Genomic DNA, 25429 nt, shown 5'->3' on the forward strand with positions numbered 1-25429 from the left:
AGATAGTAGTGCTGGCTCAAGTGATTGGGTTCCTGCCACCCATTTAGGAGACTTGGACTGAGTTTCCAGCTCATGGCTTCAGTCCCAGTCAGGGGTCATTGTGAGCATTTGGTGAATGAACCAGCAGATGGCAGCTCTCTCCGCCTGTCCCTCTCTTTCTTCCTCTCTCTACTCAAATTAATAAAGAAAACAAGGTTAGTTTGGGGACTCCACAGATTCCAAAAGCTTTCCTGATCCTTACACAGAAACAGCAGAAGACCCAGGCATCTTCAGACTTACACTATTTAACAGCTCCAGGTGAAACAACCAATATCATCAGCTGTCATATGTGATGTGAAACAACCTTCAAAAGTGATATTCCAGACCCAGCATCATGATGCAGGACATTAAGCCACCATTTGTAACACCAACATCCCATATCAGAGTGTTGATGTGAGTCCCTACCACACTGCTTCCGATCCAGCTTCCTGTTAATGTGCCTAGGAAGGCAGGGGAAGAAGGCCCAACTATTTGGAACCCTGTCCCCCATATGGGAAGACCAGGATGAGCTCCTAGCTCCAGACTATGGCCTGGCCTAGTCCCAATTGTTGGGCCATCTGGGAAGTGAACCAGCAGATACAGGTGGAAGGGATGGAAGACAATTCTGTGTCTCTCCCTCTTTATCTTTCAAATAAATCTTTAAAAAACAAAAGATTTATCTAAAAGTGTTAGAAAAATAGAGATAGCTAGCTTCCATTTGCTAGTTCACTCCCCAAAGGCCACAACTGCCTGTGCCAAAGCCAGGAGCTTCATCTTGGACTACACATGGGTGCAGGGGCACAGCACTTGGGCCATGTTCTGCTGCTTTCCCAGGCCACACCAGAGAGCTGCATGGAACAGCTAGGACTCGAACCAGCATTCATATGGGATGCCAGTGTTGCAGACTGCAGCTTAACCCATTACGACACAATGCCACCACCTCCTCCCGTTTTTTTGAAGTAGTATTTCTGTTGCAGATGGCTGGATCCACATATTGCTGACAGAATTTCAAAGTTCAAATAAATCCCAATTATTATAGCATATTTTTAAGATGGTACAAGTTTGATAGGAACATTAATAAGAGAGTAAGAATATTTAGAAATTTTTCTATATTGAAAAAGAAGAAAATTTTCTACTTTCAGTGAGCAGAATCATTAATTTTAGAGTTCATGACAGTGCCAAAAATAGCTGGCAGGGAAATATAAATGGCTTTGTGCCAAAATAAAAATGGAGTTTAAAACATTCTGAACCATCAATTTGACAGCAACAGATTGATTCTGTCATTTCCAACATACCAGAAAGACATTTTAAAGTCCAAAATATAGGTCTCAGAGAATGGCCAGGACACTGAAATAATTATTTTTATAAAAAGGTAACAATAGGGGCTGGTGCTGTGGCATATAAAGTTAAGCCTCCGCCTGCAGTGCCAACATCCCACATGGGCACCTGTTAGAGTTCCAGCTGCTCCGCTTCTGATCCAGCTCCCTACTAATGTTCCTGGGAAAAGCAATAGTAGATGGCCCAAATGCTTGGGGCCCTGCATCCATGTGGAAGACTAGGAAGAACCTCCTGATTCCTGGCTTTGGACCAGCCAAGCCCTGGCCATTGTGGCCACTTGAGGAGTGACCCAGCGGATGGAAGATATCTCTCCCCCCACCTCTATATCTCTGCCTTTCAAATAAACAAATAAAAATCTTAAAAAAAAAAAAAAAAGGTAACAATAGGTATGTTATGAGTCTTTTAAAGCTCAAGTTTCAGGAAAATTAATGAGAATACCAATTCCAGCCCTCAACCCCCAGTTAAAAACAAATTTAAAAAAATGAATGATTGCCTGGAATCTTTTTTTTTTTCTTTTTAATTTAGTCTTAGTCTACTGCTTCTGCAATGACAAAACAGGTAAGGAGTTCTAGCAAAGTTCACTCAAAATGACAACTCTATCACACCTACTATACAAAATTCAAGTATCGGAAGGGAGGGAGGGAGAAAGGGAGGGAAAATCAATCATAATCAGTCCACTGAAGGCTTTTAATACCTACAGCCTAGAAATGTTAGCCTTGCCCAAATTCTAGGAAGCAAGAAAACTACGTTATGTTCCACTTTACTGAACAGTAAGGCATCATTAGCACAGGTTCATCTCTAAGGACTGAATGTTTTAAACTCTGAATTTAGATTATAATTCTTGGAAGTATATTTGTTACACCGTTCCCCTGGCCTCCATTATTTTTCAATCTCTCAATATAAATTCTATTGACACAGAAACTCTGGTGCCTTTTCATCTATATAATAGGGAGACTAAGTTAAATAATTAACTCTTCCAGGTTCCTTTCTAGCTCAAACAGCCTAACAACTGGGCAGTGAAAAAGGTTATCTACTGAAGCACAAGAAAGGAAGAAACAAACAAGCAAAACAAAACTGGTAGTATTTACTTCAGTAGGAAATGGCATTAACTGTGCTTTGATCACAGTGGGTCTCCTCTTTGAGGTTACATCCATCCCATCCTTAATGAACAAATACTAAACAGGCTGTAATTACTAAAGCCAAGTAGGAAAATAATTGCATTTCCTCCCTTCTGATTTCCCAACTGAAACTTCTTTACAAAGGGAACTGCAAAAAGTTTGTGGAAAAATGAATTAAAAGAAATTTATTTTGATGCAAAAAATATTGAAGCCCATGCAGTTTTTTAATAACATGCAATTTCCATAAACTTTCTGCAGATTCCTTGTATGTAAAAAGAATTCCTCCAAGGTCATAAAGCCTTATTTCCCTGGCAACCAGAGCAACCTGATGTTAGGTTCACTTAACAGCACATATTCTCTAGTCACTTTCATGAAATTCTTACTTCTTTCCTCCCATCTCAGAGCACCAAACTTACTACTTGCCAGATCAGAGATATTACATAACCTTCAACTTCCTGCATCTGTGGCTTAAGTGAAACTGTAGCTTCACTGTCATAGGAAATTTGTTTGTTTGTCTAGGATAAACTAAAAATATGCTTTATTTCTCTAGACTCTGTCCTTCCATAAACAACAAACCTTGAACAAAATGACTGACTGGTCTGTTCAGACTGGAAAAGCATTTAGCTTGTAAGCATGACCAACTTTTGTACCTAAAACTCAAGCCCAAAGCAGCAACTTTTCTTGGAAGTCAGTCTACATTTACAGTGGACCAGAAAATAAAGCATTATTTCCACTGCCTGAATCATGTAGCTATGCCCATTGCCAATGGATACAGAAGGGTGGCACAGTTATGACAACTGTCAATATTTTGGCATGAAATCAAGACAAAGCACTGTAAACTAAAAAGGAAAGTTTAAAAAAAAAAAAAAAAAAAAAAAGGCTGGTTTAGGAGCCAGAATGCTTCATAAGGCAAAAAGATTCGAGAGGCTTTCTGAAAGACCAGACAACGTAATGGACTCTAATATGGCAATAAAGTAACATGAAGGAAGCTCAAGAGGACCACTGTGGATAAAACTAGTGACAAAGGAGGAATACTATTCCATCTACCTTATGTTTGTTATCAAGTATTAGTGTAACATAACAAAACATTCATTTCAATCCTAAATACAGTCAAGCTGTAGATATTGAACCTCAGTTTACACAGTAATGAACCCCTATTTTTAAGTGGTAAAGTTAGTTCCACTCAAAACTACTCATAGTCAGGGCTGGCTCTGTGTTGTAGTAGGTTAAGCCTCCACTTTCTGTGCCGGCATCCTATATGAGCCCCGATTCAAGTTCCAGCTGCTTCACTTTCAATCTAGCTCTCTAATGGCCTGGGAAAGCAGTGGAAGACGGCCCAAGTGCTTCGGCCCAAAAATTATTACTCATAGTGAATAACTAAAACACAATGGTTTATAGAAAGCCTTGTTCAAAGGTAATTCTTAAAATTTGAAAATCTTATTTCCTATAAAAAACAAAACAAAATTACTCAAGTGACAGATTAAATTATAAGGAGAGGAAGGGTGTGAAGATCAACAACCAGGGCAGGTATTTAGCCCAGCAATTAAGATGCCAATAAAGAATCCCATGACCCATATTGGAGTGCCTAGTGTTTTTTTTTTTTTTTTTTAAGATTTATTTATTTATTAGAAAGGCAGAGAGGCAGAGAGAGAAAGAGAGAAAGAGAGAGAGAGAGGGAGAGGGAGAGGGAGAGGGAGAGGGAGAGGGGGAGAGACAGAGGTCTTCCATCTTGCTGGTTTACTCCTTAAGTGGCCACAATGGTTGGAGCTATGCTGATTCGAAGCCAGGAGCATCTTCAGAGTTTCCCACGTGGGTACTGGGCCATCTTCTACTGCTTTTCCAGGCCATAGCAGAGAGCTGGATCGGAAGTGAAGCAGACGGGACTTGAACAGGAGCCCATATGGGATGCTGGCACTGCAGATGGCAGCTTTACCCACTACACCACAGTGCTGGCCCCATGAGTACTTAGTTTTGATACCAGCTTCTAGTTTCTGACTCCAGCTTCTTATTAACACAGACCCTGGGAGGCATGGTGATCACTCAAGTAACTGGGTTCCTGACACTACATGAAAGACCTGGATTGAACTCCCAGCTCCCAGTTTGGGCCGGGCCCAATCCACCCACCCACTTGGGGAGGGCACCAGCATACGCATGCTGTCTCTCAAATAAACAGAAACTGCTTAAAAAAAAAAAAAAATCAGCACCTAACACTGAAAATTATTCAAGTAATTTACTTTCCCTCTCTCTGCCTCTCCTTCTCTCTCTGTGTAACTCTGCCTTTCAAATAAATAAATCTTTTTAAAACAATTATTTCATGAAAAATTCTTATGGCCTGCTGCTTCCCCTTTTCCATTTTAAAAATGCTCTGTTGTCAAAAGAATGCACTTTGTCATTGACAGGGCATACAAACAGTCAAAGAACACTTGCAGGCACAGAGAAAAGATCAAGAAAGGAAGAGCTAATCAGCCTTCATCCTTCAGCTTCAATTTCCCTCTTAGCCTCCCAGTTCTTAGAATGGAGCTGAGCCCAACTCTTCAGTGCCCCTCTACAGTGTGTTGCACACAAGTACGACTGTATGTGCAGGTATTGGGGGATGACATCAAAGAACAGTTTTAAAGGAATGTAATTGGAAGGTAAATCTCCCAAGACATAAGTAAATAATAAATGGAGGTGACAATCTCAAAATTAGCCCAGACTGCCTAGTGCTGCATGAAACCAGTAAGCAAAAGTCCTAAGAGTTGCTTTACTTTACCTTACCTTTAGATGTCATGATTTTATAAAACTATAATAAGATAAAAATTATTATGGATAGATTGAGAGACAATATCCTTAAGATGTTAATACTACTCAAAGTGATCTACAGATCCAATGCTAACTACTATTAGTAAAAGTCAATGATGTTTTTTGCAAAACAGAAAAATCCATCTTAAAACCCTTAAGAAATCTCAAGGACTTTCAACAGCAAAAACAATTCTGAAAAGGAACAAAGTTGCAGACCTCACATTTCCTGATTTCAAAACTTACCACAAAGCTAATCAAAACAGTTTAGTACTGGCATAAAGACAGGCATATATAAACTAAGGGAATAGGCAGACAATGCAGAAATAAACTCTTACATATATGGTCAAATGATTTTGATGACGTGTCAAGACAATAGGAAAAGGATAATCTTTTCTTTTTTTTTTTTTTTTTTTTTTTTTTTTTTTTTTTTTTGACAGGCAGAGTGGACAGTGAGAGAGAGAGACAGAGAGAGAAAGGTCTTCCTTTGCCGTTGGTTCACCCTCCAATGGCCACCGCTGCAGCCGGCGCACCGCGCTGATCCTGGCAGGAGCCAGGAGCCAGGTGCTTTTCCTGGTCTCCCATGGGGTGCAGGGCCCAAGCACCTGGGCCATCCTCCACTGCACTCCCTGGCCATAGCAGAGAGCTGGCCTGGAAGAGGGGCAACCGGGACAGAATCCGGCGCCCCGACCAGGACTAGAACCCGGTGTGCCGGCGCCGCAAGGTGGAGGATTAGCCTATTGAGCCACGGCGCCGGCTGGATAATCTTTTCAGTAAAATTGCTGAGAACTGAAAATCCAAAAGCAAAACAATTAAGCTGGACTTATACCTTTCCACCATACACAAAAATGAAGTCAGACCCAAAGACCTAAATATAAGTAAAACTGTAAAACAAAAAAATTCAGAACACAAAGAAAAAAAAAATACATGACATTGGATTTGGCAGTATTTTAGATATGACACCAAAAGTAGAAGCATTAAAACAAAAAAAGTAGACAAACTGGACTTTGTCAAGATACAAAACTTTTGAGCACCAAACAACACTCTCAGGCTGGCACTGTGGCACAGCACATTAGGCCATCACTTACAACACCAGCATCCCATACCAGAGTGCCAGCCAGTTCCAGTCCCAGCTACTCTGTCTCCAATACGGCCTCCTACTAATGCACCTGGAAAGGTGGCAGATGATGACCCAAATAATTGAGCCCCTACCACCCATATAAAGACAAGGATGAAGTTCCTGGCACCTGGTATCAGCCTAGCCCATACCAGGCTGGAAATTCTCTTTCTCCCTCGCTCATTCCTCCCTTGCTCTCTTTCTGTTGCTCTGCCTTTCAAATAAAACAATACAAAAAAATTCTGCAGGTGAAAAGCCATCCATAAGGGAGAAAATATTTTTAAATCATGTTTGATAAGGAATTACTATCCAGCATATATTAAAAACACCTCCAACTCATCAATAAAACAACCATATTTAAAAATGGGCAACAAGCCGGCACCGTGGCTCAACAGGCTAATCCTCTGCCTAGTGGCGCCGGCACACCAGGTTCTAGTCCCGGTCGGGGCACCGGGATTCTGTCCTGGTTGCCTTTCTTCCAAGCCAGCTCTCTGCTATGGCCCAGGAGTGCAGTGGAGGATGGCCCAAGTGCTTGGGCCCTGTACCCCATGGGAGACCAGGAGAAGCACCTGGCTCCTGCCTTCAGATCAGCGTGGTGCGCCGGCCGCGGCGGCCATTGGAGGGCGAACCAACGGCAAAAGGAAAACCTTTCTCTTTCTCTGTCTCTCTCACTGTCCACTCTGCCTGTCAAAAAAAAGGGGGGGGGGGGGGGGGCAACAGACTCTCAGACATTTCTCCACAGATACACAAATAGCCAGTAATAATATGATAGGCTCAACATCACTAATTTTTAGGGAAATGTGGATCCAAAAAAAAAAAAAAAAAAAAAAAAAAAGAGAGAGCACTTAACACCCATATGGATGGATTTTTTTTTTTTTTTTTTTTTTTTTTTTTTTTTTTTTTTAAGAAAAATCCTGAAAGTTAACAAATGCTGGTAAGGATGTGGAGAAACTAGAACTCCCATGCATTACTTGTGGGAATGTAAAACAGTATAGCCTTTGGGAAAATGTGATGGTTGCTCAGAAACTTAAACCAAGAATTTGACCCAGCAATTCCATTCCTTGCTACCTACCAATAAGAGGTAAAAACAGGGATTTAGGGTGCTATGGCATAATGGGTAAAGCCACAGCCTGCAGTGCTGGCATCCCCTATGGGTCCCGATTCAAGTCCTAGCTGGCCCACTTCTGATCTAGCTCCCTCCTGATAGCCTAGGAAAGCAGTAGAAGATGGCCCAAGTCCTTGGGCCCTTGCACCTAAAGAGATTCGGAAGAAGCTCCTGTCTCCTAGCTTTGGATCAGCCCAGCTCCAGCCATTGGTGGCCACTTGAAAAGTCAACCTATGAATAGAAGATTTTCTCTGTCTCTCTGTAACTCCGCCTTTCAAATAAATAAATAAATTTTGATTAAAAAAAGAAAACAGAGACTTAGCACCTATGTTCACATTAATATTATTTACAAACAGGCACAAGGTAGTAACAACCAAATGTCCATCAACAGATAAATGGATAAATAAAATGCAATATAGATATGCAATGGATTATTCAACTACAGAAAGGAATGAATTTGTGATACATGCTACAACATGGGTTAATCTCAAAAACATTAGGCTAAGTTAAATAAATTGGAAACAAATGGATAAACACTACATGATTTCTTTTAAATAAAGCATCTGAAATTGGCAAATCCTTAAAGAGAGAAAGTTAATTAAAAGTTATCAGGATGGCCAGCACCATGGCTCACTTGGCTAATCCTCCGCCTGTGGCGCCAGCACCCTGGGTTCTAGTCCCGCTTTGGGCACTGGATTCTGTCCCTGTTGCTCCTCTTCCAGTCCAGCTCTCTGCTATGGCCTGGGAAGGCAGTGGAGGATGGCCCAAGTGCTTGGGCCCTGCACCCGCATGGGACACCAGGAGGAAGCACCTGGCTCCTGGCTTCGGATCAGTGCAGCGCAATAGCCATAGCGACCATTTGGGGGGTGAACCAATGGAAAAAAAAAAGGAAGACCTTTCTCTCTGTCTCTCTCCCCTCTCTTACTGTCTAACTCTTCCTGTCAAAAAAAAAAAAAAAAAAGTTATCAGGTATAGGAAGAAAGGAGACAGGGAATTATTGACTAATAATTACAGAATTTGCTTTGTGTGATTAAAAAAAATGTGGGACTAGATACTGATGATAGTTTTAATAACACTGTGAATGTAATAAAGAGTGGTGATGGTTATATAACATTGTGAAATTAACTAACACTACCAAATGGTACCAAACAGTTAAAATGCTAAATAAACTTCGTTATAGACTGTACCACAATTAAAAAAAAATCATGTGGGAAGCATTTTATTGTTTTAAAGATTTATTTATTTACTTGAAAATCAGAGTTAACACAGAGAAAGAAGGAGAGGCAGAGAGAGAAAGAGGTCCTCCATCTGCTGGCTCACTCCCCAGTTGGTCACAATGGCCAGAGCTGCAATGATCCAAAATCAGAAGCCAGGAGCTTCCTCCCCCCCACACACACACACTCCCACTCTCTCAAATAAATAAATAAATCTTAAAAAAAACTATTTTGCAGTTGTCTATTTTTTGTTTATTGATTGGGTATTTGTATTATTTGTATTTAAAGTATGACCACTGGGGCCAGTGCTGCGGCGTAGTGGGCTAAGCCTCTGCCTGTGGTACCGGCATCCCATATGGGTGCCAGTTCATATCCCAGTTGTTCCTCTTCCAATCCAGCTCCCTGCTATGGCCAGGAAAAGCAGTGGAAGGTAGTCCAAGTGCTGGGGCCCCTGCACCCGTGTGGGAGACCCAGAAGAACTTCCTGGCTCCTGGTTCCAGATTGGCCCAGCTCCAGCCATTGCAGCCATTCGGGGAGTGAACCAGCAGATGGAAAACCTTTGTCTCTCCCTCTCTCTGTAACTCTGCCTCTCAAACTAAATAAAATATTTAAATAAATAAAGTATGACCACCAAAACTTATGATTCCTTGAAATACTTACATGTGAAAAGTAAAAGCACGTTTTTTTTAAAAAAAAAGCACATTTGAAAACCATTGGTAATTGTCAAGATAAAATTGCATATACTAGCATTTAAGTACTGTCCCATTAATTACTATATATTAAAAAGGTAAATCACAATAGAAGAATCAGTACGGAAATACAAATCATTAAAGTATACAGAAGGTACTCAAGGCAAGGTCATCCCAGTATAACTAAATAAGTTAAAGCATGAATGAGAAGGTTAAAACAGGAAAAAAGACAACAGCAATCATCTAATTCAATTATATTATAGAAAACAGAAAATGTAAAACAATAAAATGCTGCTAGAGTTACATCAAGTTACACCCAAGGCAGTTTATTTGCCAATAAGAGAGGCTAGGCAAAAAACAGCAGCATATGCCTAAATTCATTACAAATAAGTAACACTTAAACATTTTTAAAATGTGAAAACTAAGGATAATGCTATTAAAGAATAACCCAGATGCTAGTATAATTCAACTAGCCTTCAAAATCACATTGAGTTAGCATTTTCTAGTGCTAACTAAAATTTCAGAAATAAGATAATGCTACATAAAGGGATGTCACACAAATGAAATTAGCTAAAACACTGTTTTTATCTCAGGATCTGTAAATAAATGAATTCACTGTTATATGTAGCTCTAGGTAACATGTTAAATATAAGAACAGCTCTCTAACATAAAATATGGTTTTTATAATTTACCACTTGCCTGTAGTAACGTGACTGTAAGTAGGTTGAGCACACAGCTTTGGAAACGTGACTGGCAGAACCAAAGTCAATGACCTTCACTCGGTAGGGTTGGCGAACTGGATCAACCAGCATTATGTTTTCAGGCTTAAGGTCAGCGTGAATCAAACCAAGGCTCTTGAGCTTCATCAAGGCTGTGGCCACCTGCTGCAAGATTGGTCTGATGTACTTGAGTGGCAGTGGGCTAAACTTGTTCTGCTTTAGAAAATCATATAAGTTCTGCTCCAACATCTCAAAAACAAGGCAGGTGTGATTCTTATGTTGAAAGCACTCATAAGAACGGACAAAATTATACTCATCAGCATTTTCACTGCTTAGGCGGGAAAGAATGCTCACTTCAATCTGTCCTTGTCTGGCATAGGAGGGATGATTCTTCAAGATTTTAATAGCCACAATTTCCTTCGTGCTCCGCTTCCAGCATTTAGCTACCTGTCCAAATGTCCCCCGGCCTAGGAACTCCAAGACTTCATAGCTGTTGGTCATAGAGCAAAGGATCTCATGCTGGACCAGTTGGTAATCCCCTTCTCCGCTGGAACTGCTACTCTTTGTGGTCACAGTGGTGGTCGTGGCAGCAGCACCCACCACAGTCCTGTTTTGCAGCATGAGAGGGGGATGTTCTTCTATGATCTGCACGCTACCGTTGCTGTCAACTTCCTCACTTTTTCTTTTCAATCCACATTTTTGATATGGCTCAAGCAAAGTAACGTTGCCTCTGTGAGTCAGGGTCTGGCTGCTTTGGAAGGTTGACGTAGCAGCACTAGCTGAGCTATCAGCAGCTGTTACAACAATATGCTCCACTGCAGGGGCTGGGAGCAGGAGACCTTGGTCGTAAGCAGGGATGTTGAAATTTGCTACCTGGTGAGAGGAGTTGGCTTGTCCTTGTGTGGCTGGGAGGGTTTTGCTGTGGGTATAATATTTGTCGTTGCTGCTCTGTCCTGAAACATCCCAGCCAGAGGGCTCTATTTTCAATTTCTTCGCACTGCAGAAGGCACTCGACGACACTGATGGGGGGGAAAACACCTGCAGCTGTGATGCCATACCTACATTGAAAAAAAGGAAAAATGAAACCACAAGGGTAAGAGATACGAGCAGTAGCTTATTATCAAAAACACCTGTAGTTGATGAACAAAACATGTAATAACATTTCCTTCTTCTTAGAAGCTAATTCAATCTTAACCCATACTCAGGAAAGTGAAGTTATCCACTCTGCTCAGGTCATACATAACATAGGGTTCAGCTCTGCCTCATACATTTGAAGAGGACCGTCAATAAGCTGACCAGAATAAAGTAATGAGGATGCTGAGGAAGCTAGAGAGATCGCCTGAAGAACAGAGAAAAGTTATTAGAAAACTACAGAAGAGAGAGAACAGTCAAGCTTTCTGTCCCTAAGTATCCCACAGTAACTTCAAGTTCAATAAAGTCCAGACAAAATCAAAGGTATCTTTTCAGAATAAAGTCCAAACAAACATGCGACCTAGCTATTCTCCATTCTCAATCATCTGAAATTCATAGGACTTGGGATTCTATATGAATCCCCACCCCCATCCTCTACACTTGTCCCCTTTTCAATAACTAGTCCCCAGGATTGGTCATCTGCAAGAGACTGAAATCTATCTCTAACCCACACATCTCTCTCTTTTGAATTCCAAACTCTACATTCAAATGCACAATTTGATACTGCAACTTGACTATCTTACAGACACTTCAAATTTAGCATCTCCAAAATTAAATTTATGAGCCTCTACTCAATGATGAGAAGCCACTATATAGCCAACAGCTCAAGCCAAAACTCAGGGAGGCAACGAGCCTCAGTTTCCTCATCTATACATGGTGATAGCAATACCTACCTCATGGGTTTTCTGAGCATTAAACAATTTAATATTTGTGAAGCGGTAGTGCCTGGCATACATTAATTATCCTGGTTCATTCCTCTACATATATTCTATATCTTATCAATTTTATCTCCTAAAGTGTATTTCAAATCACCTATGTATCTCCATGCCTACATCCTCCTAGTCCAAACTGAAATACACACAGGGTCTCTTTGTTTTTAAACTTTACAAATGAGTTAACTGTTCTATCTTCTAAACCACCTCTCTTTGCCTTTCCTCAAGGTTTTCCACTGCTTTGTTAAGAGAGCCCCAAACCCTCACCCTGTACTGAAAAGCTCTCCAACATCTGCTTTCTTGCCTCTTTTGGAGCCACTCTCCTGGCCACTCCACCCACCAGGTCTCTGATTTAAAAAAAAAAAAAAAAAAAAGTTTGCTGGCTGGCTGCCATCCAACATCCCTCACTTTGATTTCTTCACTGCAGCCACACTGCCCTTTCTTTAGTTCTTAGAAAGCCACTCCATCATCTCTTACCTCCAAATCCTCTAAACGTGTTGAAGACTTCCTGCTGGGAAAACTGTTCCCCAACACTTCTGCCATACAAACACTCCCTACAATCACTCTCATGCATTCTCACAGCAGCCTATTTGTCTCCTATAACTTGAAATTGTGTATTTAATGCCATATTCCTTGCTACAGTTCAAATTTCATGAGGACAGGTACCATCTCACCTTGTTCTTCACTTGGATCACTGAAGCCTACCATACGCTCTGGCAATAGACAGTATTTGTTGGTGTTACAATTTAAACAGGATTTGGATCCTCAACTGCATGCAGATATTTAAATTCCAAAGTCGTCTTATAACAGTGAATAGATTAATGTAAATGGTTGATGGTCAGGGTGGGTTTTGATCTGATCATAGTGTTTGAAGGTGGGGCCTTTGGGAAGGGATAGGATTGGATAGACTGCTAGAATGGGGCACTAAGTGGGAAAGACCACACAGAGGTAAGATGAAGAGTGTGCCATCTCTCAGCTTCCTGCCTCACCACGTGATCATCCTTCTGCTACCCTCTCACCTTACCAGATGTGAAAACCTATGGGACCATCCTGAGCTGTTCTGTAAACTTCCAAAACTGTAAGCTGAAATAAACCTCTTTTCTTCATAAGTAGTTCCTTTCATATACTTGAAGGTTAACAAAAAGTTAATACAGTTGGATAATGATTCCTGTCTACAAATCTCATTATCTACTAAGAACTCTACCACTCAAAATTAAACTGCAGTATTTACAAAAGCTTGGCTTTTGTTTTTTGTTTATGTTTTAAATGTTTTGCCCTTTATTTGTGTGATCCTTGAGATACTGACAGAAGACACCACTCCAATCCATATAGTATATTATTAGCCATAAAATCAACATACATAACTATAGAGGAATGAAATGTGACTAAGGACATGACAGAACATCAAAAAGCAATGTGTGGGGGCCAGCACTGTGGCATAATGGGTAAAAGCTGCCACCTGTGATGCCAGCATCCCATATGGGCACCAGTTCATGCCCTGGCTGTGCCACTTCAAATCCAGCTTCCTGTTAATGGCCTGGAAAAGCAACGGAAGATGGTCCAGGTCCTTGGGCCCCTGCCACCAAAGTGGGAGACCTAGATGTAGCTCCTGGGTTAGGCCTGGCTCAGTCCTGGCCATTGTGGCCCCTTGGGAGAGAAACAGCAGAATGGAAGATATCTCTGTCTCTCCCTCCTCTCTGTAGCTCTGACTCAAATAAATAATAATAAATCCTTAAAAAAGAAAAGCAATGTGTACATTTCTTTGTGCCTGAATATGACTAAAAACTATCTAACTCGACCAGTAAACTGAAAAGAACAAATCCTCACCTTTCGTATCTAACATGCATATGGTTTACCTAAAGCAACAATTTCCATAATTTATATGAACCTTGAGGGAAAAAAAGGATAAATTAAAAGCTGAAGTCAGGGACCAGCATTGTAAAGACACTGCCTAAGATGCCAGCATCATATATGGGCACCAGTTCATGTCCCAGTTGTTCTGCTTCCAATCCAGCTCCCTGCTAATGGCCTGGGAAAAGCAGCGGAAGATTGGCCAAGTGTTTGGGCCCCTGTTACTCACATGAGAGACCCGGCTGAAGCTCCTGGCTCCTGATTTCGGCCTGGTCCAGCACTGGCCATTGTGGCCATCTGAGAAGTGAACCAGCGGATACAATCTTCCTCCCTCCCTCTCCCTCTCCTTCTCTCTCTCTCTCTTTCAAATAAAAAATAAATAAATCTTAAAAAAAAAAAAATGCTAGGGGACCGGCGCCATGGCCCATTTGGTTAGTCCTCTGCCTGCAGCGCTGGCATCCCATATGGGTACCGGGTTCTAGTCCCGGTTGCTCTTCTTCCAGGTCAGCTCTCTGCTGTGGCCCGGGAGGGCAGTGGAGGATGGCCCAGGTGCTTGGGCCCCGGCACCTGCATGGAAGACCAGGAGGAGGCACCTGGCTCCTGGCTTCGGACTGGCGCAGCGCCGGCCATGGCAGCCATTAGGGGAGTGAACCAACGGAAGGAAGACCTTTGTCTCTGTCTCTTTCTCTCTCACTATCTATAACTCTACCTGTCAAAAAAAAAAAAAAAAGCTAAAGTCTGCGTAATTTAAATGTGAGGCTACAAATTCACAAATTATCTTGTTCTACCTATGACATAATGGCAAATACAATACAAGAAAAAACAAAACAAGTAGCTCTTTTACAACATTTATCTATTAAAATATATGCAAAAAAATAAAATACATGCAAAAGCATTTCTTGCTATCTTAAAATTGTACCAAATTGGGGCCAGTGTTGTGGTATAGCCAGTTAAGCCACCGCCTGTGATACTGGCATCTAATACAGGCCAGGTTAGAGTCCTGGCTGCTCCACTTCCAATCCAGCCCCTACTAATATGCCTGGGAAGCAGTGGAAGATGGTCCCTGCACCCATCTGGGAGACGGGGATGAAGCTCCTTGGCTTCATCCTGGCCAAGCCTTGGCCACAGCAGTCATTTGGGGAATGAACCAGCAGATGGAAGATCTTCCTCTCTCTGTATCTCTGCCTTTCAAATAAATCAATCTTAAAAAAAATTGTATCAAACTGCTGAACAACAACAAAAAAAACAACTTTCCTAAATTTGTTTTCCATATCTGTTGCAGTTTGCAGCAAGTATTTAGGAATAGGGGGGTTATACAGTAATAATACTGAATTCATGAAATATAGTACCAAGTTTTAAAATTATGTTTATAACTACATGCTCTTAAAATGTTGTATTTGGGGGTTGGCACTGTGGCTTAACAGGTTAAACTGCTACCTGCAGTGGCAGCATCCCATATGGGCTACGGTCTGAGTCTTGGCTGCTCCACTTCCAATCCAGATCCCTGCTAATATGCCTGGGAAAGCAGAAGATGGCCCAAGTGCTTGACACCCTGCACCCCCATGGGAGGCCCAGAAGTTCCTGGCTCCTGGCTTCGGCCTGGCTCAGTCCTGGTTGTTGTGGCCATCTGGGGAGGGAACCAGTGGATGCAAGATTCTGTTTCTCTCTCTCCCCCTCCCTTTCTCTGTAACTCTGTCTTTCAAATAACAATTTATATATATATATATATATATATATCTTTATTTTAATCTTATTGTTTAAAAAAAAATCTTTAAAATGCATTTGGGGGGGAGGGGCCTGCGCGGTGGCACAGTAGGTTGATCCTCCGCCTGCTGTGCAGGCATCCCATATGCACGCGGTTCTAGTCCCGGCTGCTCCTCTTCCGTCCAGCTCTCTGCTATGGCCTGAGATAGCAGTGGAGGATGGCCCAGGTCCCTGGGCCCCTGCACCCGCATGGGAGACCAGAAAGAAGCTCCTGACTCCATGCTTCGGATCGGCACAGCACGGCCATTTGGGGAGTGAACCAACGGAAGGAAGACCTTTCTCTCTGTTTCTCTCTCTCACACGGTCTGTAACTTTACCTGTCATATAAATAAATAAAATCTTTTTAAAAAAATGCATTTGGAGTCAGCATTGTGGCACAGTAGGTTAAATTGCCACTTGCAATGCCAGCATCCCAAATCAGAGTACCAGTTCAGGTTCCCTTTCAGCTTCCTGCTAATGCATCTGGAAAAACAGCAGAAAATGGCCCCAATACTTGGGTTCCTGCCACCCAGGTTGGGAGACATAGGTGCAATTTAAGGTTCTTGGCTCCAGTCTTGGCCCGGCCATTGCAGCCATTTGGGAAGGGAACCAGCAAGTGGAAGATCTCTTTTTCTCTTTCTTTTCAAATAAATAAATCTTTTTTAAAAACTATTACATTTAACAAAGTAACATCATTGCCAACTTTTTATCCAATAAGCAAAATACTAAATCTAAAATCTTCACATTGGAAACTACAAAAAGCACAAGTCCTAGAACATTTTTCAGAATGTTCTGGTATACAAATATTGTTATTCATAAAAATAAACTTAATCCACCTAAAAAGAAAGAACAATCCAGAATTTCACTGATTTTTCCCATGGTAAAAGACTACCAAGACTTTTACAATATGGCTGAGACATCCTGATCTCAACTAACAGAAGGAAGAAAGAAAACACAGAATCAAAACAGCCTAGAAAAATCAACAGATTTTTTAAAAAGATTTATTTATTTATTTTATTTGAAAAGCAAAGCTAGAGAGAGAGAAACAGAGGTCCTCCATCTGCTGGTTTACCCCCCAGATGGAGGCAACAGCCAGAGCTGAGCCAGGAGCTAGAAGCCTCCTCTAGACGCCTTACCCGGGTGCAGGGGCCCAAGGACCTGGGTCATTCTCCACTGCTTTCTCAGGCCATCGCAGGGAGTTGGATCAGAAGTGGAGCAGCCAGGACTCAAATTAGCACTCATATGGGATGCTGGCACTGCAACTGGCAGCTCTACCTGTTACACCACAGCACCAGCACCCAGATTCTTATTTATAATCCACTCTGAAATTCAACTCAAAATGTAGTATCTAAACAGAGGATGAAGATACTATATTCCACAAAATTTTCCTTTGGCAAAGTAGAAGGCAATTCTCTTCCTCAGTGAATCTCTCAAACAAAAATATGGAACAGAATTTACATTTGTGGAAAACTGACTATGTATCAGACTCAGTTAAGAAAATTACAGGAGCCGACACTCTGGGGCAGTTGGTTAACACCCTGGCCTGAAGCTCCAGCATCCCTTGTGGGCGCCAGTTCAAGTCCCGGCTGCTCCACTTCCTATCCAGCTCTCTGCTATGGCCTGGGAAAGAAGCAGAAGATGGCCCAAATCCTTGGGCTCCTGCACCCACGTGGGAGACCCAGAAGAAGCTCCTGGCTCCAGATCGGCGCAGCTCCGGCAATTGTGGCCAATTGGGGAGTGAACCATCAGATGAAAAGACGCCCCCACCGCCCGCCTCTCCTCTCTCTGTGTAACTCTGTCAAATAAATAAATAAATCCTTAAAAAAAAGGAAATTACAAATATTTTCAAATCACATGTGAATAGTTCCCAATAAACTAAAAGTCACTTCTGACTTCCTGAAATTGTGGCACCTCTTAACTCAAACAATGAAGGAAGTCTCTTCATTTCAAGAACTTAACATTATCAATATAATGACAAATTTTCAAACTGCATTAATCCCAAACTAGAACTTATAAACAAAAGGCTATTAATACTTAGACTTATTTTTTTTAATATTTATTTTTTATTTATTTGAAAGAGTTAGAGAGGCAGAGGCAGAGAGAAAGAGAGAGGTCTTCCACCTGCTGATTCACTCCCCAAATGGTTGCAATGGCAGGAGCTAGGCCAATCCAAAGCCAGGAGCCAGGAGCTTCTTCCGAGTCTCCCATGTGGGTGCAGGATCCCAAGGTCTTGAGCCATCTTTACTGCTTTCCCAGACCATAGCAGACAGTTGGATCAGAAGTGGAGAAGCCGGGACTCAAACTTGCACCCATATGGGATGCCAGCACTGAAAGTGGCAGTTTTACCCACTACGACAGTGCCAGCCCCAACACTTTTTTTTTTTTAATAATTGAGTCTTGCTAAGTACAAGGCTTTCAAAAATAATCATATTTCACAGCTTTCCCAGCTCCGTGGCAGGGTCACATCATATAGTGAGTGCCTTAGGGGTAATCTTATTACAGTTATAAGCCCTATATGTTGATAATCTTACCACAAAAGAATTAAAATATCATAACCCGAGTGGAACAGCTGGGTGTGATAATCAAGATAATAATTTTTCAATGCTTCATTCTTAGTCCTCGTAACTTCCATATTTTCCTCAACACAACAATAAGAAATTTCTGTTGCTTTTAGTTCCTTGTCTGTATTTGCCTCTTTGATACAATTTAACAACTAGTGATCTAAATAACCTCAAATCAGTACTGCACATTGATTTCTTTCTCAAATACTTGCCCTCAGCTGACATGTACACAAATGTATATTCAGGGATATTTCAAAAAGTCTGTAGGAAATACAATTAGAAGGGGCAGGCATTGGTGGAGTTCCACCATTCCATATTGGAGTACTGCTTCTAGTGCCCACTACACAGCTTCCAATCCTGCTTTCCTGCTGATGTGCCTGGAAAAGCAGAGGAAGATGACCCAACTACTTGGGCCCCTGCTACCCATGAGGAAGACCAGGATGGAGTTCCCAGCTCCTGGCTTCGACCTGGCCCAGACCTGGCTGTTGCAGCAATTGGAAAATGAACCAGCAGATGGAAGATCACTCTCTGTTTCTCCCCCTTCTCTGTTGCTCTGCCTTTCAAATAAATAAAAAGAATTAAAAAGAAAAGTTTGCTTTGATACAAAAAAATTTTGAAATCCTTGTATAGTTTTTCATAATATACATTTTTCATGAACTTTTTGAAGATTCAACCACAATCTATTATATATAAAGAATATTTTTACACTAGATATACAGAATAAGCGTATGTTTTACAAAAATAAAGCAAGACAAGTCTGGGAAGAAAATTCTTTCACCAGAACACTTAAATATTTCTCTGCTCCACATAGTTTCTCTCTTCCTGCTGCACAATTCTAAATCACTCACTTAACAGTCCAAGTGGTCTTCCCCAGTTATACTCCCAAGCCCCCTTTCTAATCTCCATTCTTCACCTGCAAGTGACACTTTCAAAAATGAACATTTCTTTTAAAAATGCACACACATACACACATATATATCCATCTCCTACTCAAAACCTAAGGATAAAGCCCTAAAGCTCTAATTTGGATTACCAGGCTTTGTACAAGATCTGGACTATGATTACTTTTGTAGACTTGTTTCATCTGCTCTTTTCCCCAGGCACTCTCTTCCATTACTAGTAAATTCCTCTGGCTTCCTACAATAGGCTTTCCTTTCTCCTGTCCTAGTTCCTCCAAACTGCTGAACTTCATTTTCCCCTTATGGTCTTTTCTTTTCCTAACTTCTGCTCATACTATCCTTCTAGTCTCCACTTAAAACTCACTTGTTCAATGTGGCAGAGGCTTCTGGTTTGTATCAAAATCTACTCTCCACTTCAATACATGCCTAAACTATGTTTCCAGTCCCCCCCCACACACACACACCCAATGGGACACCTTTCTTACTTCCCTTTGCACTAGCAGGTAACCATGGAGACCCAGCTTCCACCATGAGACAATACCCATGGGATGGCAATGCAACCTGATGGAAGGAATGTGGATCCCAGAACAATCATGTAGAGCAGAACTGCCTGCCAACCTGGAATGCTGGCTTCCACCTGGAACCCTGATTTCAGGCTGTTACATAAGAGAAACTATTTTCCTCGAGTTAGATTATTTAGCAGCCTTAGGCTGACAAACATTCTCAGAAAAATCTTCCCCAATCCACTTCATATTAAGTTAGGCTCCCTGGTAAACATTCCTATAACATACTCTAATACTTCTTTGTACCTACCACACTTGGACTTGTTTATTTCACTTATTCATTTAACAAACATATATTGAGTATCTACTATGTCTGCCAGGGACTATTCTAGACACAAGAGATAACAGTAGTGTTCAAGATGGACAAGATATCTTATCTCCTAAGAGTTTACATTCTACTAGAAACAGGCAGACACACACTCCCAAGAAAACAGCAGCTAATAAGTGCTACGAAGTAAACAAAACACAATGACATGATAATGAGGGAAGACCCTGTGAGGTGGTGGCAAAAAAGCCATTCCAGTGGGGGGCCGCATTGTGATGCAATAAGTTAGCCTGCAAAGCATCCCATATGGGTGCCAGTTCAAGTCCTAACTGCTCTACTTCTGATCCAAGCTCCCTGCTGATGGTCTGGGAAAGCAGTGGAAGATGGCCCAAGTGCCCAGGCTCCTGCAACCACGTGGGAGACCCAGAAGAAGCTCCTGGCACCTGGCTTCAAATCGGCCCACCTCCAGCCATTGCAGCCATTTGGGGAGTGAATCAGCGGATGGAACACCTTCCTCTCTGTCTCTCCTTCTCTCTCTCTCTCTATAACCCTGCCTATCAAGTAAATAAATATTAAAAAAAAAAAAAAAGCCATTCCAGTGAAAAACAGCAGCATAAATACCAGACCATTCTTGCCCACACCCTCCCCCCAAAGAAGAACTATGGAACACAGCAATGGAAAGTAGTAGATGTTGCACTCAAAGAGGCAGGCAAGGGCCAGATCACATGCTGATTTGTAGGCCTCTCTGAATTTTATGGTTAAGTATGACCATTTATAATTACTTAATAAAATTTCTAAACTGCAAGGTCCATAAGGACAATCCTCAGTGGCAGAGTTGGGTGTCATAGCTGTTTGTCTTTTTATCACTAACATCTATTGCAATGGCTGGCATATAGCATGTGCCAAATGTCTGCTAGAATGAATGACCATAAAATGTCTACCTCTTCATGTATAAATTTAAGAGGATCTCAGAAGTCATTCTGACTAAATTAGAGAAATGGAAGAGATGTAAATTATAGTCTCTTGTCTGCAAGAGTGTACACACACACACACACACACAGTGTCCTATATATAGCAATACAAAAGGCACCATTTGAATTGAAGTTCCCCACCCCCTTTCCTGCAGTATTTCCTTCCTTCATATGGAACTTATGACAAGCCAGTTCCCCAACTGGTATTGCAAAAACAGAGTGGAATAGGTGGCATTAGCTACCAGTGGAGTAACTCTACAATTCTATATAATTTCCAGTCTTTTAAACCAATTTCTAATATTTAACCAAACTGGCTAAGTGATGCTTTCCTTCTAGTCTAGGATATTTTCTGCTACTTTTCAATAGTTATCTTGGATTTGGAATGATGAATCTATAGCAACAGAACAACAAGTAGATCCTTTGTGTTCAGTAAAAAGGAACTGTTGGAGTATGTGCATAGGCTAGTCTACAAAGTCTATAAAGTTTAGAATAAAAAGAAATAAACCCCGAGGAGTTTCTGACATGTAGGAAAGGTTAGACTAACAAAGCAGATACCAATAGGAAACACCAACACTTAAGGAGGGCCCTAGTCAGATCAGACAGCAAAGGCCAAAAGAAAACAGGACTCGAGTAAGGTTAGCAATGGTTTGGCTGATGGAAGAGACTCCTTCAGGAGAATAAGACGAACTCTGCCGGGATGCCAAGAGACGTGGAAAAACGAAAAAGTAAGTAATGAAAGTGCAGAGTTAGGAAATACACTTGCTGAGAGCAGAAAACACTGCCAAAAATATAGGGACACTAGCAGTTAAAAGGGACCCTGAAAGATTCTAAAAGCCCCTAATTCTGAGATGAGAAAAAGGAGTCCAAAAAGGCCAAACAAGTTTTACACAGAGCTAATGAGCAGCAATGCTGGCAAAGAATTCAGGTCTTCTAGTTCTTTTTCATCAAACACTCTGGGAAAGCACAGTACCAGGTGCCCTTAAAAAATCCAAAAGAACTACAATGAAATTTCCCTACGTTTCAAGAACACAGAAATTTTTTTCTTAGTGTTTTATTTTAAACATAAGAACATTAATGAAATCACTCAACGATTTCCAGATGTTTTACTTTTTCTTCATTTAGTAATAGTATACGGGATTCATCTGCTGTATCGCATAGAATGAAGTGATATGACATACACACAAAAAGACAGAAAAACACAAAAACAGGATGTAAATTTTTTAAGTGCCAAATTATGCACGAGAGAAATAAATCAGGCATTTGGGATCTGGGTTTCAACAACTAAAATGAAAAGCAGGAACAAAAAGGAACTAAAAAAGTAAATCAGTGATTGGTGAAGTGGCACTGGAAGGAAAATGATAGCGTGTTCAGAACAGCATGAAATGTAAGAAGAAACTGACAAGGAACTAATAATAGTAAGTTTTAAAAAAGACCTAAAAAATATAGATTGCTGTCATACAGTTATGAAAATGAAAATAAAAGGGCAGATGGCAGATCAAGCAGCTCCCATTTGCAAAATTACTTCAAATTACAAAAGGGCCAGTTATAACATATAACTAACAAGCTGCACAAGTTCCAAATATAAGAAGTTTACAAGGCAAGTTTGGCTCACTAATTTTTACCAACAAACCACTGATGGAACTGTGCTTATAAAAACAAAACCCCAGAGTGAAAGAATTCTATTTTTTAGAGAACTGTGAACTTTGAGATCATCCTATTTTTTTTTTCTTTTGTCTATAAGGAGGGAGCTCTTGTTTGGCTTAAAATCTCCAATTACCAATCAACTAGCTCTAAAAACCCATACAACTAACTTGTTCAGAGATAGGATAAACTATTCATGAAGATCCCACCAGCAAAAGACCTACTTGACAACTAGAGCTTGTACATTTGTAAGATCTAACCATTTGGGGCTAGTGATGTGGCGCACCGGGTTAACGCCCTAGCCTGAAGCGCCTAGCCTGAAGAACAGGCATCCCATATGGCTGCTCCACTCCCGATCCCACGTGGAAGACCGGGAAGAAGCTCCTGGCTTTGGATTGGCACAGCTCTGGCGACTGCAGCCAATTGGGGAGTGAACCAGTGGATGGAAGACCTCTCTCTCTCTCTCTCTGCCTCTCCTCTCTCAGTGTTACTCTTTCAAATAAATCTTAAAAAAAAAAAAAAAAAAATTCTACCCATTTTACTCCTCAGATGCTTTACTGGCTTGGCTTCCTCCCATTCTAACCATCCAACCACAAGCACTCTACCAAAATATCCTTCAAGCCAGGAACAATATCTTAAAGCCAAGGACATACTTCATCGTAACAATATAATACAGAATCTGAAGATAATTAGGGGCCTTTGTTGTGGCACAGTGGGTGATGCCTCAGTCTGCATCCCATATGGGATGCTGCTCACTTCCCACTGAGCTCCCTGGTAATGTGCCTGACTGCTGCAGCCATCTAGGGGAGTGAACCAGCAGATGGAAGATCTCTCTCTCCCTCTTTTGTAACTCTGCCTTTCAAATAAATAAATAAGTCTTTTCTAACAAAAGGTCATCAGATGTAAAGATTCAAAATCACCAGTTGAATATACTGATTAGGTTCAAATACTCATTAGAGGGACCTGCGTTGTAGCCTAGCAGGCAAAGCCAACCCCTGCAGCACCAGCATCCCATATGGGCACCAGGTTCCAGTTCCAGCTGCTCCACTTCTGATTCAAGTCCCTGCCTATGTGCCTGGGAAAGCAGAGGAAGATGGCCCAAGTCTTTGGGCCTCTGCCACCCACGTGGGAGACTAGGACCTCCTGGCTCTGACTTCAGCCTCGCCAATTCCAACAGTTGGGGCCATCTGGGGAGTGAACCAGCAAGTGGAAGATTTCTCTCCCTCTGTGTCTCCATCTCTCTGTAACTATTTCAAATAAGTACATTTTTATAAAAAAAAAACTTATGAGATTTATTGATACTTTACAGAAAGCTTCAGGCTTCCATATGAAAACAAAACCAAAAACAAAAGCTGGTAATGATTTGCATTCTCTATAATCTCACACACAGAGACAAAACTACAAACCAAGAATCAAAAATAGCTTTACACAAACAAGAACAAAATTGTAGGTTTTGCTGAGGGCATCAGCCACTTAATTTAACCCCACTCATCAGGAGCAGGAAGCCAGGCTACTGTTTCCATCAAAATTCCTAAGAAACAGATGAGATAAAGGGCAGATCCCAGAGTCCACAGATGAAACCATTTTGATACGATACTGAGGATTCTCTAAGTGTCGCCCATAGACAACAAAGTGCATCTAAGGCTGCCTCAAAACGAGTCTATCTACACTTGAACCAGTGGTTAAGTGGAGTTAAGATTTATAGCAGCTTTGGGTTGCCCTCCCCGCCCGTACCCCCCCCCCCCACACACACACACCCTCATTCTCCTCCCCAAACAGGAAAGAAAGCGCGCTGCCCAGCATAAACACAGGCCATTGCTCAAGGTTCGTCACCACAACAAACTGGACTCAGACCAGCGCGCCCGGAGACTAAGCCCCAGGTCTTGGTTGCTAGGCACAAAAAAAGGACTCTTCCCCCACAGACTCGGGAACGCCGTGCGTCTGACCCGCGAGCTTTAGTTGTTTTCCCAACCTTTTTTTTTTTTTTTTAAACTAACGCTTTCAAAGTCGCGACAGGCGGCCGAAGTTTGCCTCTGAGCCAGACTTCCAGCTCTGCCTTGCACAGACACACATTAGGTGGGCTGGTCCCACGTCGGCTCCACCAGCATTCACAAATTGCAAACCTCTCCGAACATCCGCGGGGAGAACAGAGAAGCTTCCACACCCACCCCGCCGCCGCCGTCCCCTCCACACACCGCACAAATAACCCCCAAGCCGCGGTGATCAGCAGAGCCGTGACAGACACACGCACAAGCCCCACACTGGGAACCTGCCACGACAGCCGGGTAAAACCGGCCGGCTGAGGAGGCGCCGGGCGGCCCCCGTCACTTGAGGACAACAACACGCCCTGGAGAAGAAGGGGCAGGAGGCAGCGGGAGTTGCCCCGAAAACAGCCCGGGAGCCTGCCCACTTTCCTGGGAACCCAATCTCCTCCCGCTCTCCACCGCGGCCCAGGACCCCGCGCCGGGTCCCGGGCAGGGGGACTCGAGGGAGGCGCCCCCCGCAGGCCGGGTGTTCCAGCAGAGCCCGCGGGCGGCCCGGCCCCGCCTCGGGGAACTGAGAGAGGAGGTCGCTCCCCGCCTGAGCTCCCTCCCGGACGCCCTCACTCACCGCCGGTGTGTCTGGTTCTCAGCCGCGAGCTGGGGCTGCCGTGGGGAGGCGGCGGAGGAGACGAGATCCGGGGCCCCGCCGCCGGGTCATCATACCCCCCGCACAAGCCGGCCCGGGCCGCGGCCCCCGCCCCCCGGAGCCGTCCCTGTGCCGGTCCAGCGGGGGGAGCCTCCTCAGCCTCCCGCCCGCTCCGCCACCCGGCCCCTTCCCGCCGCCGCCGCCGCCGCCGCCTCAGCCCCGCGCGCTCCCTCCTCGGCCTCCCGCTGCCGTCCGGGGCCACCGCCGGGCCCCTCACTCCGCAGCCGCCGTTGTCGCCAGACCTGAC

The 25429-nt window shown here is 42.6% G+C and overlaps 1 protein-coding gene across 2 annotated transcripts in view; it reads right to left on the reverse strand.

The window, feature by feature from the left end:
• Positions 1–25429, reverse strand: part of HIPK1 (homeodomain interacting protein kinase 1) — a 66363-nt gene extending 40934 nt beyond the window's left edge. For both annotated transcript variants that reach the window (XM_089300115.1, XM_051856145.3), the window contains exons 1-2: positions 25105–25429; positions 10077–11154 (exon numbers count right to left, since the gene is read on the reverse strand). In XM_089300115.1, coding sequence (XP_089156241.1) covers positions 10077–11152 — 1076 coding nt within the window. In that variant the 5' untranslated portion in view covers positions 11153–11154; positions 25105–25429. The remainder of the gene's footprint in view (positions 1–10076; positions 11155–25104) is intronic.

Source organism: Oryctolagus cuniculus, chromosome 7 (assembly GCF_051225735.1).
Source record: "Oryctolagus cuniculus isolate XC-2025 breed Fujian yellow rabbit chromosome 7, ASM5122573v1, whole genome shotgun sequence".
NCBI lineage: Eukaryota > Metazoa > Chordata > Mammalia > Lagomorpha > Leporidae > Oryctolagus > Oryctolagus cuniculus.